This window comes from Bufo bufo, chromosome 2, assembly GCF_905171765.1.
Source record: "Bufo bufo chromosome 2, aBufBuf1.1, whole genome shotgun sequence".
Taxonomy (NCBI): domain Eukaryota; kingdom Metazoa; phylum Chordata; class Amphibia; order Anura; family Bufonidae; genus Bufo; species Bufo bufo.
In genome coordinates, this window is record NC_053390.1 from 237,917,355 (window position 1) to 237,930,782 (window position 13,428).

At 42.0% G+C, this 13,428-nt stretch overlaps 1 protein-coding gene across 4 annotated transcripts in view; it reads left to right on the forward strand.

The window, feature by feature from the left end:
- The window catches only part of LOC120988660 (E1A-binding protein p400-like), a 160,283-nt gene that overhangs the window by 27,343 nt on the left and 119,512 nt on the right, over nucleotides 1-13,428 (forward strand). For all 4 annotated transcript variants that reach the window (XM_040416264.1, XM_040416265.1, XM_040416266.1 and 1 more), the window contains exon 4: nucleotides 4,868-4,966. In XM_040416264.1, the coding sequence (XP_040272198.1) occupies nucleotides 4,868-4,966 (99 nt within the window). The remainder of the gene's footprint in view (nucleotides 1-4,867; nucleotides 4,967-13,428) is intronic.

A 13,428-nucleotide genomic window follows, 5' to 3' on the forward strand; every position in this document is an offset into this window, starting at 1 on the left:
AAGACCAAAGGAGTGATATATATAGCATCGTGCCCATGTCCCAAATTGTACGTGGGCAAAACTATCCAGGAATTGAGGCGCCGTATCTCTGGACATATGAGCTCCATAGAGACTGGGAAAGATACACCAATTGCCAGGCATGTCAAATACATGCATGGCAATAATATAAAAATTCTACGGTTCTGGGGCATAGAAAAACTGAGTATGGGTCCCAGAGGTGGTAACCTGGATAGGAAACTCCTACAAAGTGAAGCTAGATGGATCCAGAGACTGGATACCATGAGCCCTAACGGATTGAATGAAGGATTCACCTTTACAGCGTTTATATGAATAAAAATCACTAAGTATCACTCTTGTTATTATAAATAATTCTATATAACATAATATTATAAAAAACTACTAATAAACTAATATGTAGAAGCAAAAATAGAATAGAGCATACCAATCCAGATAATAGAAAATATGTGGTTAATCTACAAATAATCAGAATAAATTGTTTAAGTTCAGTCAGAGTCAGTATATATATGTGTCTGAATTATATTGAGGCTATAGTAGTGAAGCAGGTTTATAAGGGGGTCTGAGATATGGGCACGACACTTAATTCATTTTGATTATATAGCTTGGACTGTAATGAGGATGAAAGGATATATCTCCCTAATGATATCATGGAGAGCCCCCCAGTATAAATATAACAGTATAAACATAATAGAAACATCTTTAGTGGAGCAAGTATCAAGAAGACCAATGGATTGAACCAACTTCCAATTTTCGACCTAGTACTTAAGAAAAATAAGGAATAATATTATGGAGAAAGATCCAAGTTCAGACATATGTTACTTACAATTTGGAGATCGGGAGTGAGTTCTGCTCGCTCTACTTGGTGGGAGATAGATCTGAAAAAAAGAGAAAAAGTTAAATCTCAATACATGCATATTGAAACACTATGGGCAAATCTCAAGCACTATGGAAGCGCAATGATGACATCAAAACTAAGTAGAAATTCTAAAATGTATAAATAGCCCCAATAAAAAGATATTAATAGTAGATGCAAGTGTATCTAATAGTTATAATCTAAAGACACGGGTTCTAAAGAAAGCACATAGAATGGTTATGATAAAAAAATAAAGTAGAAACACATGAGGTCTGATGTAGTGCACATTATAATCACTATGGGAAAACATTAAGTTCAGACGCAAGCGCACTAAACACTCACAAAGATAAATAGACACCAAGTACCGACGCAAGTGCACATAATAGTTGTAAAAATAAAAAAACAAAAAAGACACTAAGTCCCCACGCAGGCGCACATTATAGTTATAAATCAAAAAGATACAAGTCTTGACGCAAACGCACTCTATAGCTGAAAATTAAAAAGAAACTAAGTCCCCACGCAAACACATATAACAGTCAAAAAGATTCTAAGTTCCGACGCAAGCGCATATACGAGTCATAATAGAAAAAACACTAAGTCCCGACGCAAGCGCATATAATAGTCAAAAATGATACTAAGTTCCGACGCAAGCGCATATAAGAGTCAGATTAGAAAAAATACTAAGTTCCGACGCATGCGCACTTAATAGTTGACTAAAAATAAACTAAGTATCGAACGCAAGCGCATCAGCAACAATGTGACTGGCTGACAAACAGACCATTGTGATTAACGAAACCGCATCTGGATTGGTTCATATGCACGACTTTCAACATGAGGTATAACCCTATAGGACAATATAGAACGGAAACCCGCCTTTTGGATATACAAGTTCTTACAAACGGAACACTCGTGTTGCTAGTAGCTCCTTACCCCCCTGAAGAAGCCGCATCTCGCGGTGAAACATGTTGGGGGAGCTGCACCAATAATTTTTAAAGATTATGCAGGGCAAAAGAAATCATTAATTGAACGGCGATCTGCAGACGCCGCTTACACAAGCACCTTACAGGGGCAGACATAGCGCTATAGGAAGGGTATTTAAACCAAAGAGCGATAGCTTTAAAAGTGTCTGATGTCGGCTGACATTACAGACATGCATCTCGCAAACTGTTGCTAGAGATAACCAACGTCTTAGCTTACATATAACTAGGCAGTGGACGCTAAGCTCATAAGTCCCCCACTAGTATTTGCCCAGCATATGGCATTTTTTAAATATATGTTTTTGTGACTAATTTGTTTATTAAAAGAGAAATAAAAGTTATATTTTAAAAGGAAAATTTGTGAAAAGACCAGAAACAGGAAATATAGTCTCTGACTATTGAAATCGTATCCTTTGACCTCCTGGGTCCAGTGGATCACTTGAAATAGTGTGACTCATAGTAAACCACACTGACTGGTGATCACTAGATCCCAAGCTTTCCCCTACAGTAATAGCACATACCAAATTCCCATTTGTGAATACTAAATCTAAAATGGCCTCCTTCCCGGTTGGATCCTCAACTACTTGCTGTAGAGATAATCCCAGTAGGGAATTTAGAATATCTGTACTCCTGGCAGAACTAGCTTTTTTGGTTTTCCAGTTTACATCAGGAAGATTAAAGTCTCCCATAATGATAACTTCCCCCTTCAATGTCATTTTAGCTATTTCCTCAACTAGTAGATCATCTAATTCTTTGACTTGGCTAGGTGGTCTATATATCACACCTACACGAGTTACCTTATGATTATCAAGCTGCAAGTTAACCCAAACTGACTCTAAATTAGTCTCGCTAACTTGTATCAAATTAGATTTTATGCTATCTTTCACATACAGGGCCACCCCTCTCCCTTCTTGCCTTCTCTGTCTTTCCTGTATAGAGAGAACCCTGGTATTGTTATATCCCAGTCATTACTCCCATTGTACCACATCTCAGTAACAGCCACTAAATCTATATTCTCAGATGCCATTATAGCCTCAAGTTCATTGATCTAATTCTCTAAACTGCAAACATTTGTAGACAAGAATCTGAGCTTGTTATTTAGTAACCTTTCTGCTACTGGCATCTTCTGGCATTGTTCCGGGGGGCAGTCGGACTGCTGGATTATCACTCTTTTGCCCCCCTTTCCTAGTTTAAATGCTTCTTATCAAATACTTACTTATAAAGGACCCTATCTGGGAAGGGTTAAATTTATTACTTAAACACTACTGCCTATACGGCTACTAACCACTCTTGTCCCAGACTAATAAAACATAACTTTTACTTGTTCATGTTAAAACACGAGTGAAAATAACAAATTGTGAGCTACCTATAGGGTTAAAAACACTGTACCCCATGAGACTTGCTGTGTATAAGGGGGCACTACGGTGTATGGATTGGCGGGAGTGCACCAACACCACTCAACCACACACCAGCATCCCTGCTGTATAGACAGATTCCAAAAGTGCCTGATAACTGCTTGGCCCCCGTGTCTGGGGTATAAACACCAAGATTGAGCAGACCTGATGGCCGCATATATTGGTATATATCAGGCACACAGATCCCTGCAAGGACTCAATGTGGTCAGCAGATTAAAAACCTAAATTCCGCCCCCCAACATGTTTCGCCAGCTATTCTGCCCAAACCCCTGATGAAGCCAGAATAGCTGGCGAAACATGTTGGGGGGCGGAATTTAGGTTTTTAATCTGCTGACCACATTAAGTCCTTGCAGGGATCTGTGTGCCTGATATATACCAATATATGTGGCCATCAGGTCTGCTCAATCTTGGTGTTCAGCTGTATCCTATAACCCGGACTCTTCTCAAGCGTGCGCTGCCTGCATTAAACCACCTCATATCAGCACATAAGTGACAGCCTGCGTAAATCAGCATGTCTGCCAATACTTTGCCGTCCGCGGTGATGTTCCCTCTTCCTGATGCCACTATTTCCCCCTTTTTCTTTTTTTTTTGTCTGTTTTTTGCTCCATGCTTTCCAAGAGCCATAACTTCTGTGATTTTTTTTTTTTTTTTTTTTTTTTCTTCTGCTTTTGTTGAGGGTTTTTTTTATGTGCGGGGCTCATTGTGCTTTCTGATAGCACTTTTTAATATTCCATATGAGAACCTGGAAAAATTGAATTAGAGTGGAATTGGGAAATAACGCCACTATGTCATTGTTTACTGGGTTTCATTTTTCACTGTGCGGTTAAAATGACATCCTAACATTATTATGCGTGTCAGTATGATTTTAGTTATACCAAAAGTATATAGTTTGTTTTAATAATTTCAAAAGAATAAAAAAAAAAATTGCATCACCATATTGTGCCATCCATATCTTAAAAATTAATTTCTAGCAGGAATAGTAGGAGTGCCACAATACAGTAAGAGAAGATGTCCAAAATCGTTATTACATGGAGAGTGCAAGTAGTTATTAAAACGCCTGTCAGGAGAGGAGATCGCTTCTCCTTAGGCTCCTTGCAGACAAGCGTGAGCGGAATAGGTCCGGATGCATTGCCAATGCGTTCAGTGAAAAATGCGCGATTTCGCAAGCAAGTTCATTTACTTTTTTTATGTTCAGGTGTTCAGTTTTTTTCACGCGGGTGCAATGCGATTCAAAGCGTTTTGCACGTGCGTGATAGAAAACTGAAGGTTTGCAAACATTGGCAACCATCAGTGAAAAATGCATCGCATCCGCACTTGCTTGCGGATGCTATGCGATTTTCACGCAGCTCCATTCACTTCTATGGGGCCAGCGTTGCATGAAAAATGCAGAATATAGAACATGCTGCGATTTTCACGCAACGCACAAGTGATGCGTGAAAACCTAATGTACACAGACCCATTGAAATGAATGGGTCCGAATTCAGTGTGAGCACAATGCGTTCACGTCACACATTGCACCCGCACGGAAAACTCGCTTGTCTGCAAAAGGCCTTAAATTCTGCTTGATCCTTGTATTCATTGTGTGTTGCGCTTTACTATTCCAGATTCTCAGCTTCTTGATTCCCTGCAGTCGGAGTCTGGATCCCAGTCAACAAATGTGACACATGTGGCTCAACAGCATCAGCCAACTCCTGGAAAAATAGGTAATGTCATTGAATACACCATGGGTCTTACAGTGCCTTGCAAAAGTATTCACCCTCCTTGACTTTTTTCCTATTATATTACATTACAGCCTTAGGTTCAATGTATTGTTAATCTGAATTTTATGTGATAGATGAGAACACAATAGTTTAACCACCTCCCGTTCGCCCATAGACTATAAACATTTGGGAGGTGGTTCTCTATCTCTGAATGGACGTTTTAAAACGTCCATTCAGAGATCGCAGCTGCACGCTAATCGTGCAGCTTCTGATCGGGTTGCCCGTTGTCAGTGACAGCAGGACAACCCTTAGGGAAGGCAGGGACAGTTCCCAGGTGTCCCTGCCTTCTAGTTCGCTGTATACACAGCGCTCACCGAGCGCTGTGTATACAGAGCAGGAAGCGCTGTGCGCTTCCTGTTCCGGCCCGGCGGTCATATGACCGCCGGGGCCAGAGAGTGCAGGAGCTGTGAGGTCTTCTACAGACCTCGATCAGCCCTTCACTGAGGCTGTACAGCACAGTATAGTGCTGTACAGCCTCTATGGTGAGTGTATTTCCACTGTAACTGGGGCTACTATGTCAGCCCCAGTTACAGGAGAAATCAATAGTGGGGGGAAAAAAAAGTGAGGTTAAATATTCCCCAGAGGTCTTGTAAGACCTTAAAGGGACATTGACAGGCCCAAAAAGCATATTTAGGTATATATATGACAGTACAGGTCTTATAAAGTGTATTAGAATCATCTAAGTATCCCCCCTGTCCACCTTATAAATACAGTAAAATGAAGTTTTACAACCTCCTTGAATCGTGTTCAATCTGCCCAAGGGGTGGCGTTTCATCTCAACTTGCGCCCAGCCAGCCTCGCCCCAACTGCCATTTGAAGCGCCGCCCAGCTCATCAATATTCACTTCGCTGGGCGGCGCACTAATCCGCACTAATCATATCGCGCCTGCGCACTAATTAACCCCTTTTCAGCTGTAACAGAGCAGCGCTCTGAAGCGCTGCTATGAACTGTGCCCGGCGCATGCACATAAAGCAGAGGCTGCATCGGCCTCTGAGAATCAGACTGTGCGCAGGCGCGATGCGATCCCGGCCAGTGAGGGTGCCGAGCGAATGCGCTGAAGATGAGCCGGAGGCTGATGCCCATAGTATTGTACTGGGCATGCGCCGGATCTTGCGTCGGGGACACTAGTAGCCGCCCAGCGAAGTGAATATTGATGAGCTGGGCGGCGCTTCAAACGGCAGTTGGGGCAAGGCTGGCTGGGCGCAAATTGAGATGAAACGCCGCCCCTTGGGCAGATTAAACACGATTCAAGCAGGTTATAAAACTTCATTTTACTGTATTTATAAGGTGGACAGGGGGGATACTTAGATGATTCTTATACACTTTATAAGACCTGTACTGTCATATATATATATATATATATATATATATATATATATATATACCTAAATATGCTTTTTGGGCCTGTCAGTGTCCCTTTAAGAGGGATACAAAGTGTAAAATAAAAAAAAAGGCTTCACATGTAAACAAAAATCCCCATGTAAGGAATAAAAAAAAAATGTTAAAAATAGAAAAAAAAATAATAAAATAGACATATTTGGTATTGCCACGTCCGTGACAGTCGGCTCTATAAATATATCACCTGATCCACCCAGTCCAATAAACACCATAAAAAATATAAACTGTCCAAAAAAAGCCATTTTTGTCACCTTACATCACAAAAAGTGCGACACCAAGTGATCAAAAAGGTGTATGTCCCACAAAATGGTACCAATAAAACCGTCACCTCATCCCGCAAAAAAAGAGCCCCTACATAAGAAAATCATTTAAAAAGTAAAAAAAACTATCAGAACATGGACACATTAAAACATCAGTTTTTTGTTTCAAAAATGCTATTATTGTGTAAAACTTAAATAATAAAAAGTATACATATTGTGTATCGCCACGTCCGTAACGATCTGCTCTATAAAAATGTCACTTGACTGAACCCCTCAGGTGGATGCTGTAAAAATAAATAAATAAAAACTGTGCTAAAACAACCAATTTTTTGGTCACCTTGCCCCATAAAGTGTTATAATGAATGATCAAAAAATAATATGTACCCAAAAATAGTACCAATAAAATTGGCACCTTATCCCCTAGTTTCCAAAATGGGGTCACTTTTGGAGAGTTTCTACTGTAAGGGTGTATCGGGGGGCTTCAAATGGGACATGGCATCTAAAAACCATGTGGCGCTCCTTTTCTTCTGCGCCCTGCCGTGTGCCCATACAGCAGTTTATGACCACGTGGGGTTTTTCTGTAAACCGCAGAACCTGTGTAATAAATATTGAGTTTTGTTTGGCTGTTAACTTTCGATGTGTTAAAGAAAAAATTGGATTAAAATGGAAAATCTGCCAAAAAAGTGAAATTTTTTAATTTGATCTCTATTTTTCTTTAATACTTGTGGAACGCCTAAAGGGTTAACAAAGTTTGTAAAATCAGTTTTAAGTAACTTGAGGGGTGTAGTTTCTATAATGGGGTCATTTATGGGGGTATCCACTATGTAAGCCCCACAAAGTGAATTCAGACCCGAACTAGTCCTTAAAAAGTGGGTTTTGGCAATTTTCTTAAATTTAAAGAATTGCTTTGAAACCTCTAAGGCTACTTTCACACTACCGTTCGGAGCGGATCCGTCTGATGTTTCATCAGACGGATCCGCTCCGATAATGCAGACGTTCGCATCCGTTCAGAACGGATGCGTCTGCATTAAAACTTAGAAAATTTTCTAAGTGTGAAAGTTGTCTGAGCGGATCCGTTCAGACTTTACATTGAAAGTCAATGGGGACGGATCCGCTTGAAGATGACACAATATGGCTCAATCTTCGTCATCTTCAAGCGGATCTGTCCCCATTGACTTACATTGTAAGTGTGGACGGATCCGCACGGCCAGGCGGACACCCGAACGCTGCAAGCAGCGTTCAGGTGTCCGCTCACTGAGCGGAGCGGAGGCTGAACGCTGGCAGGCGGATGCATTCTCAGTGGATCCGCCTCCACTGAGAATGCATTGGGGCCAGACGGATGCGTTCGGGGCCGCTCGTGAGCCCCTTCAAACGGTGCGCATGAGCGGACACCCGAACGCTAGTGTGAAAGTAGCCTAAGCCTTCTAACTAGGGTTGTTGCGGGTATCGAAATTTCGATACCCAATCGATACTTTTGTCCCGGTATCGATACGATACCGGGATTTCCGTTTTTTCGATACTGGGCTGCGCTTCTGCGCAGTCTAGTATCTCTGAACATGAGCGCGCTGCTATCGGCGCGCTCATGTTCTCTCTCAGCAGCACGGGGAGAAGGAAGCTGTCCTCCCTCCCCCTGTGCTGCTGCCGCTGCCACCAATGAGAAGAGAGGGGCGGAGGAGGGGCGGCAATGAGAAGAGAGGGGCGGAGGAGGGGCGGCAATGAGAAGAGAGGGGGTGGAGGAGGGGCGGCAATGAGAAGAGAGGGGCGGAGGAGGGGCGGGCGCACTGCGCCCCCAATGATAGGATTACTATCGGAGCGATGGGAGGAGACATCAGCTTCACTAGTGGGCGTTCCTTTTCCCTGCGCTGCGATTGGACAGCGCTACAGCCAGGGAGAAGGAACGCCCACTAGTGAAGCTGATGTCTCCTCCCATCGCTCCGATAGTAATCAGCAGCATGTGGAGCAGGAGAGGAGACAGTAATGGGGCACTGCGGGCGAACGGAGCGGCGCCCAGGACTAAATGGTGAGTGCTGAGACATCGCTGGGCGCCGCTCTGTGTGGCCTAATAGTGAAAGTCTGGACTCATATACAGTAGTCAGTCTTTAACACATACAGGAGGCGGGTGCCGGCAGCAGAATCGCATTGCCGGCACCCTGCCCCTGACAGGGAGCTGCGATCAGCGGCAGTTAACTGCCGCTGATCTGCTAGTACCCGCCTCCTGTATAAAGGGGTAAAATCATTGGTGGTGCAGTGTGCCCCCCCCCCTCAATCCCCCCATCCCATTAAAATCATTGGTGGCACAGTGCGCCGGCCCCTCTCAACCCTCCAGTATTAAAATCATTGGTGGCAGTGGCCACAGGGACCTCTCCACTCCCCCTCATTGGTGGTGCAGTGGCAGCTTCTGATCGGAGCCCCAGCTGTGTAAGCCTGGGGCTCCGATCGGTTACCATGGCAGCCAGGACGCTACAGAAGCCCTGGTTGCCATGGTAACATCCCTGATGCTGTGTGCACAAAGCACAGAGCAGCAGGGACAGTGTGGAGTCCTATTCACCCTGATAGAGATCTATCAGGGTGAATAGGAAAAGGGATGAAAGATCCCAGGTTCTAGCCCCTAAGGGGGGAAATAGTTATTAAATAAAAAGTGAAAAAAAAAAAAACACTAAAATATGAAGTATAAATCACCCCCCTTTTCCCAATTTCACATATAAAATATATAAATAAACATATTACATCGCCACGTCAGAAAAGTCCAAACTATTAAAATATAAAAAAAAAATCTAGGTGGTGAATGCCGGAACAGAAAAAATAAAATAAAAACTGCGCGATTCGCCATTTTTAAAAATGAGGAATGCACGTGGCTTTTTTTGTTTATTTTTTTCGCGTGGTATCGAATGGTATCGAGTATCGCAATACTTTTTCATGGTATCGAAACCGAATCAAAAATTTGGTATCGCAACAACTCTACTTCTAACGTCCTAAAAAAATAAAATTACATTTCCAAAATGATGCCAACATAAAGTAGATATATGGGGAATGTTAAGTAATACATATTTTATGAGGTATCACTTTCTGTTTTAAAAGCAGAGAAATAGAAATTTTGAATATTGCTAATCTTTCTAAATTTTTGGTAAATTTGGGATTTTTTTCATAAATATAGGTGAAATATATTGACTCAAATTTATGATTATCATGACGTACAATTTGTCACGAGAAAACAGTCTCTGAATGGCTTGGATAAGTAAAAGCGTTCCAAAGTTATTACCACATAAAGCGAGATGTGTCAGATTTGCAAAAATAGGCCTGGTCAGGAAGGGGGCAAATGGCCCAGATGTGAAGTGGTTAATTTGGTGAAGTGAAATGAGAAAAAAAATGAATAAAACTATTGTTTAGAAATACAAAACGGAAATTGGCATGTGCGTATGTATTCACGATAGGAAGCCCATAAAAAGATCTGGTGCAACCAATTACCTTCAGAAGTCGCATCATTAGTGAAATGATGTCCACCTGTGTGCAATCTAAGTGTCACATGATCTGTCATTACATATACACACCTTTTATGAAAGGCCCCAGAGGCTGCAACACCTAAGCAAGAGGCATCATTAACCAAACACTGCCATGAAGACCAAGGAACTCTCCAAACAAGTAAGGGACAATGTTGTTGAGAAGTACAAGTCCCCAGGAGCACCATCAAATCTATCATAAGCAAATGGAAAGAACATGGCACAACAGCAAACCTGCCAAGAGATGGTCGCCCACCAAAACTCACGGACCGGGCAAGGAGGGCATTAATCAGAGAGGCATCACAGAGACCTGAGGTAACCCTGGAAGAGCTGCAGAGTTCCACAGCAGAGACTGGAGTATCTGTACATAAGACGACAATAAGCTGTACGCTCCATAGAGTTGGGCTTTATGGCAGAGCGGCCAGAAGAAAGCCATCACTTCCAGCTAAAAACAAAAAGGCACGTTGTGAGTTTGCGAAAAGGCATGTGGGAGACTCCCAAAATGTATGGAGGAAGGTGCTCTGGTCTGATGAGACTAAAATGTAACTTTTCGGCCATCAAAGAAAACGCTATGTCTGGCACAAACCGAACACATCACATCACCCAAAGAACACCATCCCCACAGTGAAACATGGTGGTGGCGGCATCATGCTATAAGGATGTTTTCTGCAGCTGGGACTGGGAAACTGGTCAGAGTTGAGGGAAAGATGGATGGTGCTAAATACAGGGATATTCTTGAGCAAAACCTGTGTGATTTAAGGCTAGGACGGAGGTTCACCTTCCAGCAGGAAAATGACCCCAAACACACTGCTAAAGCAACACTTGAGTGGTTTAAGGGGGAAACATGTAAATGTGTTGGAATGGCCTAGTCAAAGCCCAGATCTCAATCTAATAGAAAATCTGTGGTCAGACTTAAAGATTGCTGTTCACAAGCGCAAACCATCCAACTTGAAGGAGCTGGAGTAGTTTTGCAAGGAGGAATGAGAAAAAAATCCCAGTGGTAAGATGTGGCAAGCTCAAGAGAGACTTATCCAAAGCGACTTGGAACTGTGATTGCCGCAAAAGGTGGCTCTACAAAGTATTGACTTTAGGGGGGTGAATAGTTATGCACATTTACTTTTTCTGTTATTTTGTCCTATTTGTTGTTTGCTTCACAATAAAAAAAAAATCTTCAAAGTTGTGGCCATGTTCTGTAAATTAAATGATGCAAATCCTCAAACAATTCATGTTAATTCCAGGTTGTGAGGCACCAAAATACAAAAAAAGTCAAGGGCGGTGAATACTTTGGCAAGGCACTGTATATCAAAGAAAGTACAGTTTTTTTTTTTGTTTCCTAACTCTCTGTAAAAAATGTTTTTTGTTTTCTATGGGCAATACTCTTCTTCTTTGATTGGATACTAGATGTACTATATGTAGATGTACATATAACATTTCCTTCTCCAGGAATAGTAGAATTACTCTGAGGGTTATTAATAAGCAGTACAATTAAATTCTCATGTATTGTGTGGGTTAAAGTCTCCAAATTATTTTTACATTTGGATACTTGTCTCAAGTTGTATGAGTCTCATTGTTGATGGGTCGATGGCTCACCAAATATGGGGAAATAATTCTAATAAGTACTCGGGGTGTGCCACATCTGCAATGCACTTATATTGCAGATGTGTCACACCCTGAGTACTTAATAGAATTATTTCTCAAATTTAATGATCTCATATCTGCATTCTAATCATCTCCAGTCACATAGACCGGGGATTCAATCACATTCAATGCACACGACTGTAGTTGTGGTCTGCTTTAGTGGATGGGATGTGGGACCCATTCATTGCAACTGGGCCACAAAAGATACAGACAGCGCTTTGCGTTCTGTCCGCATCCTTATGTCCGTTCTGCGGTCCGCAAAAAAGACAGATCATGTCCTATTCTTGTCTGTGTTGCACACAAGAATAGGCATTTCTTACAGAGGGCAGGATGTTCCGATCCGCAAAATGTGGAATGCACACGGCCGGTATCGGTGTTTTGCAGATCCGCAATTTGCAGACGGTTGTGAACATATTCTATTATATACAGTACAGACCAAAAGTTTGGACACACCTTCTCATTCAAAGAGTTTTCTTTATTTTCATGACTATGAAGGCATCAAAACTATGAATTAACACATGTGGAATTATATACCTAAGAAACAAGTGTGAAACAACTGAAAATGTCATATTCTAGGTTCTTCAAAGTAACCACCTTTTGCTTTGATTACTGCTTTGCACACTCTTGGCATTCTCTTGATGAGCTTCAAGAGGTAGTCCCCTGAAATGGTCTTCCAACAGTCTTGAAGGAGTTCCCAGAGATACTTAGCACTTGTTGGCCCTTTTGCCTTCACTCTGCGGTCCAGCTCACCCCAAACCATCTCGATTGGGTTCAGGTCCGGTGACTGTGGAGGCCAGGTCATCTGGCGCAGCACCCCATCACTCTCCTTCATTGTCAAATAGCCCTTACTTTCAAAGTTTTCCCAATTTTTTGGCTGACTGACTGACCTTCATTTCTTAAAGTAATGATGGCCACTCGTTTTTCTTTACTTAGCTGCTTTTTTCTTGCAATAATACAAATTCTAACAGTCTATTCAGTAGGACTATCAGCTGTGTATCCACCTGACTTCTCCTCAACGCAACTGATGGTCCCAACCCCATTTATAAGGCAAGAAATCCCACTTATTAAACCTGACAGGGCACACCTGTGAAGTGCAAACCATTTCAGGGGACTACCTCTTGGAGCTCATCAAGAGAATGCCAAGAGTGTGCAAAGCAGTAATCAAAGCAAAAGGTGGCTACTTTGAAGAACCTAGAATATGACATATTTTCAGTTGTTTCACACTTGTTTGTTATGTATATAATTCCACATGTGTTAATTCATAGTTTTGATGACTTCAGCGTGAATCTACAATTTTCATAGTCATGAAAATAAAGAAAACTCTTTGAATGAGAAGGTGTGTCCAAACTTTTGAACTGTACTGTGTAATATATATATATTAATCCCTGCTAGTTATGGCCCACATCAGGCCATATGTCAGGACTGTGAGACCAGTGGTAGGGGGGACTTTGAACTACAGGCTAGTACTCCATATGCAGTTCTTGCTCCTTCCTCTCTGTTGGACCCTCTCAGTGACATACAAGATGGACAATACATATGGAGGTCTATTTGCACATTGTCATTTCAGATAGATTAAAAGTTGAAGTATAAAATGTAAAACTGCCTGCACTTG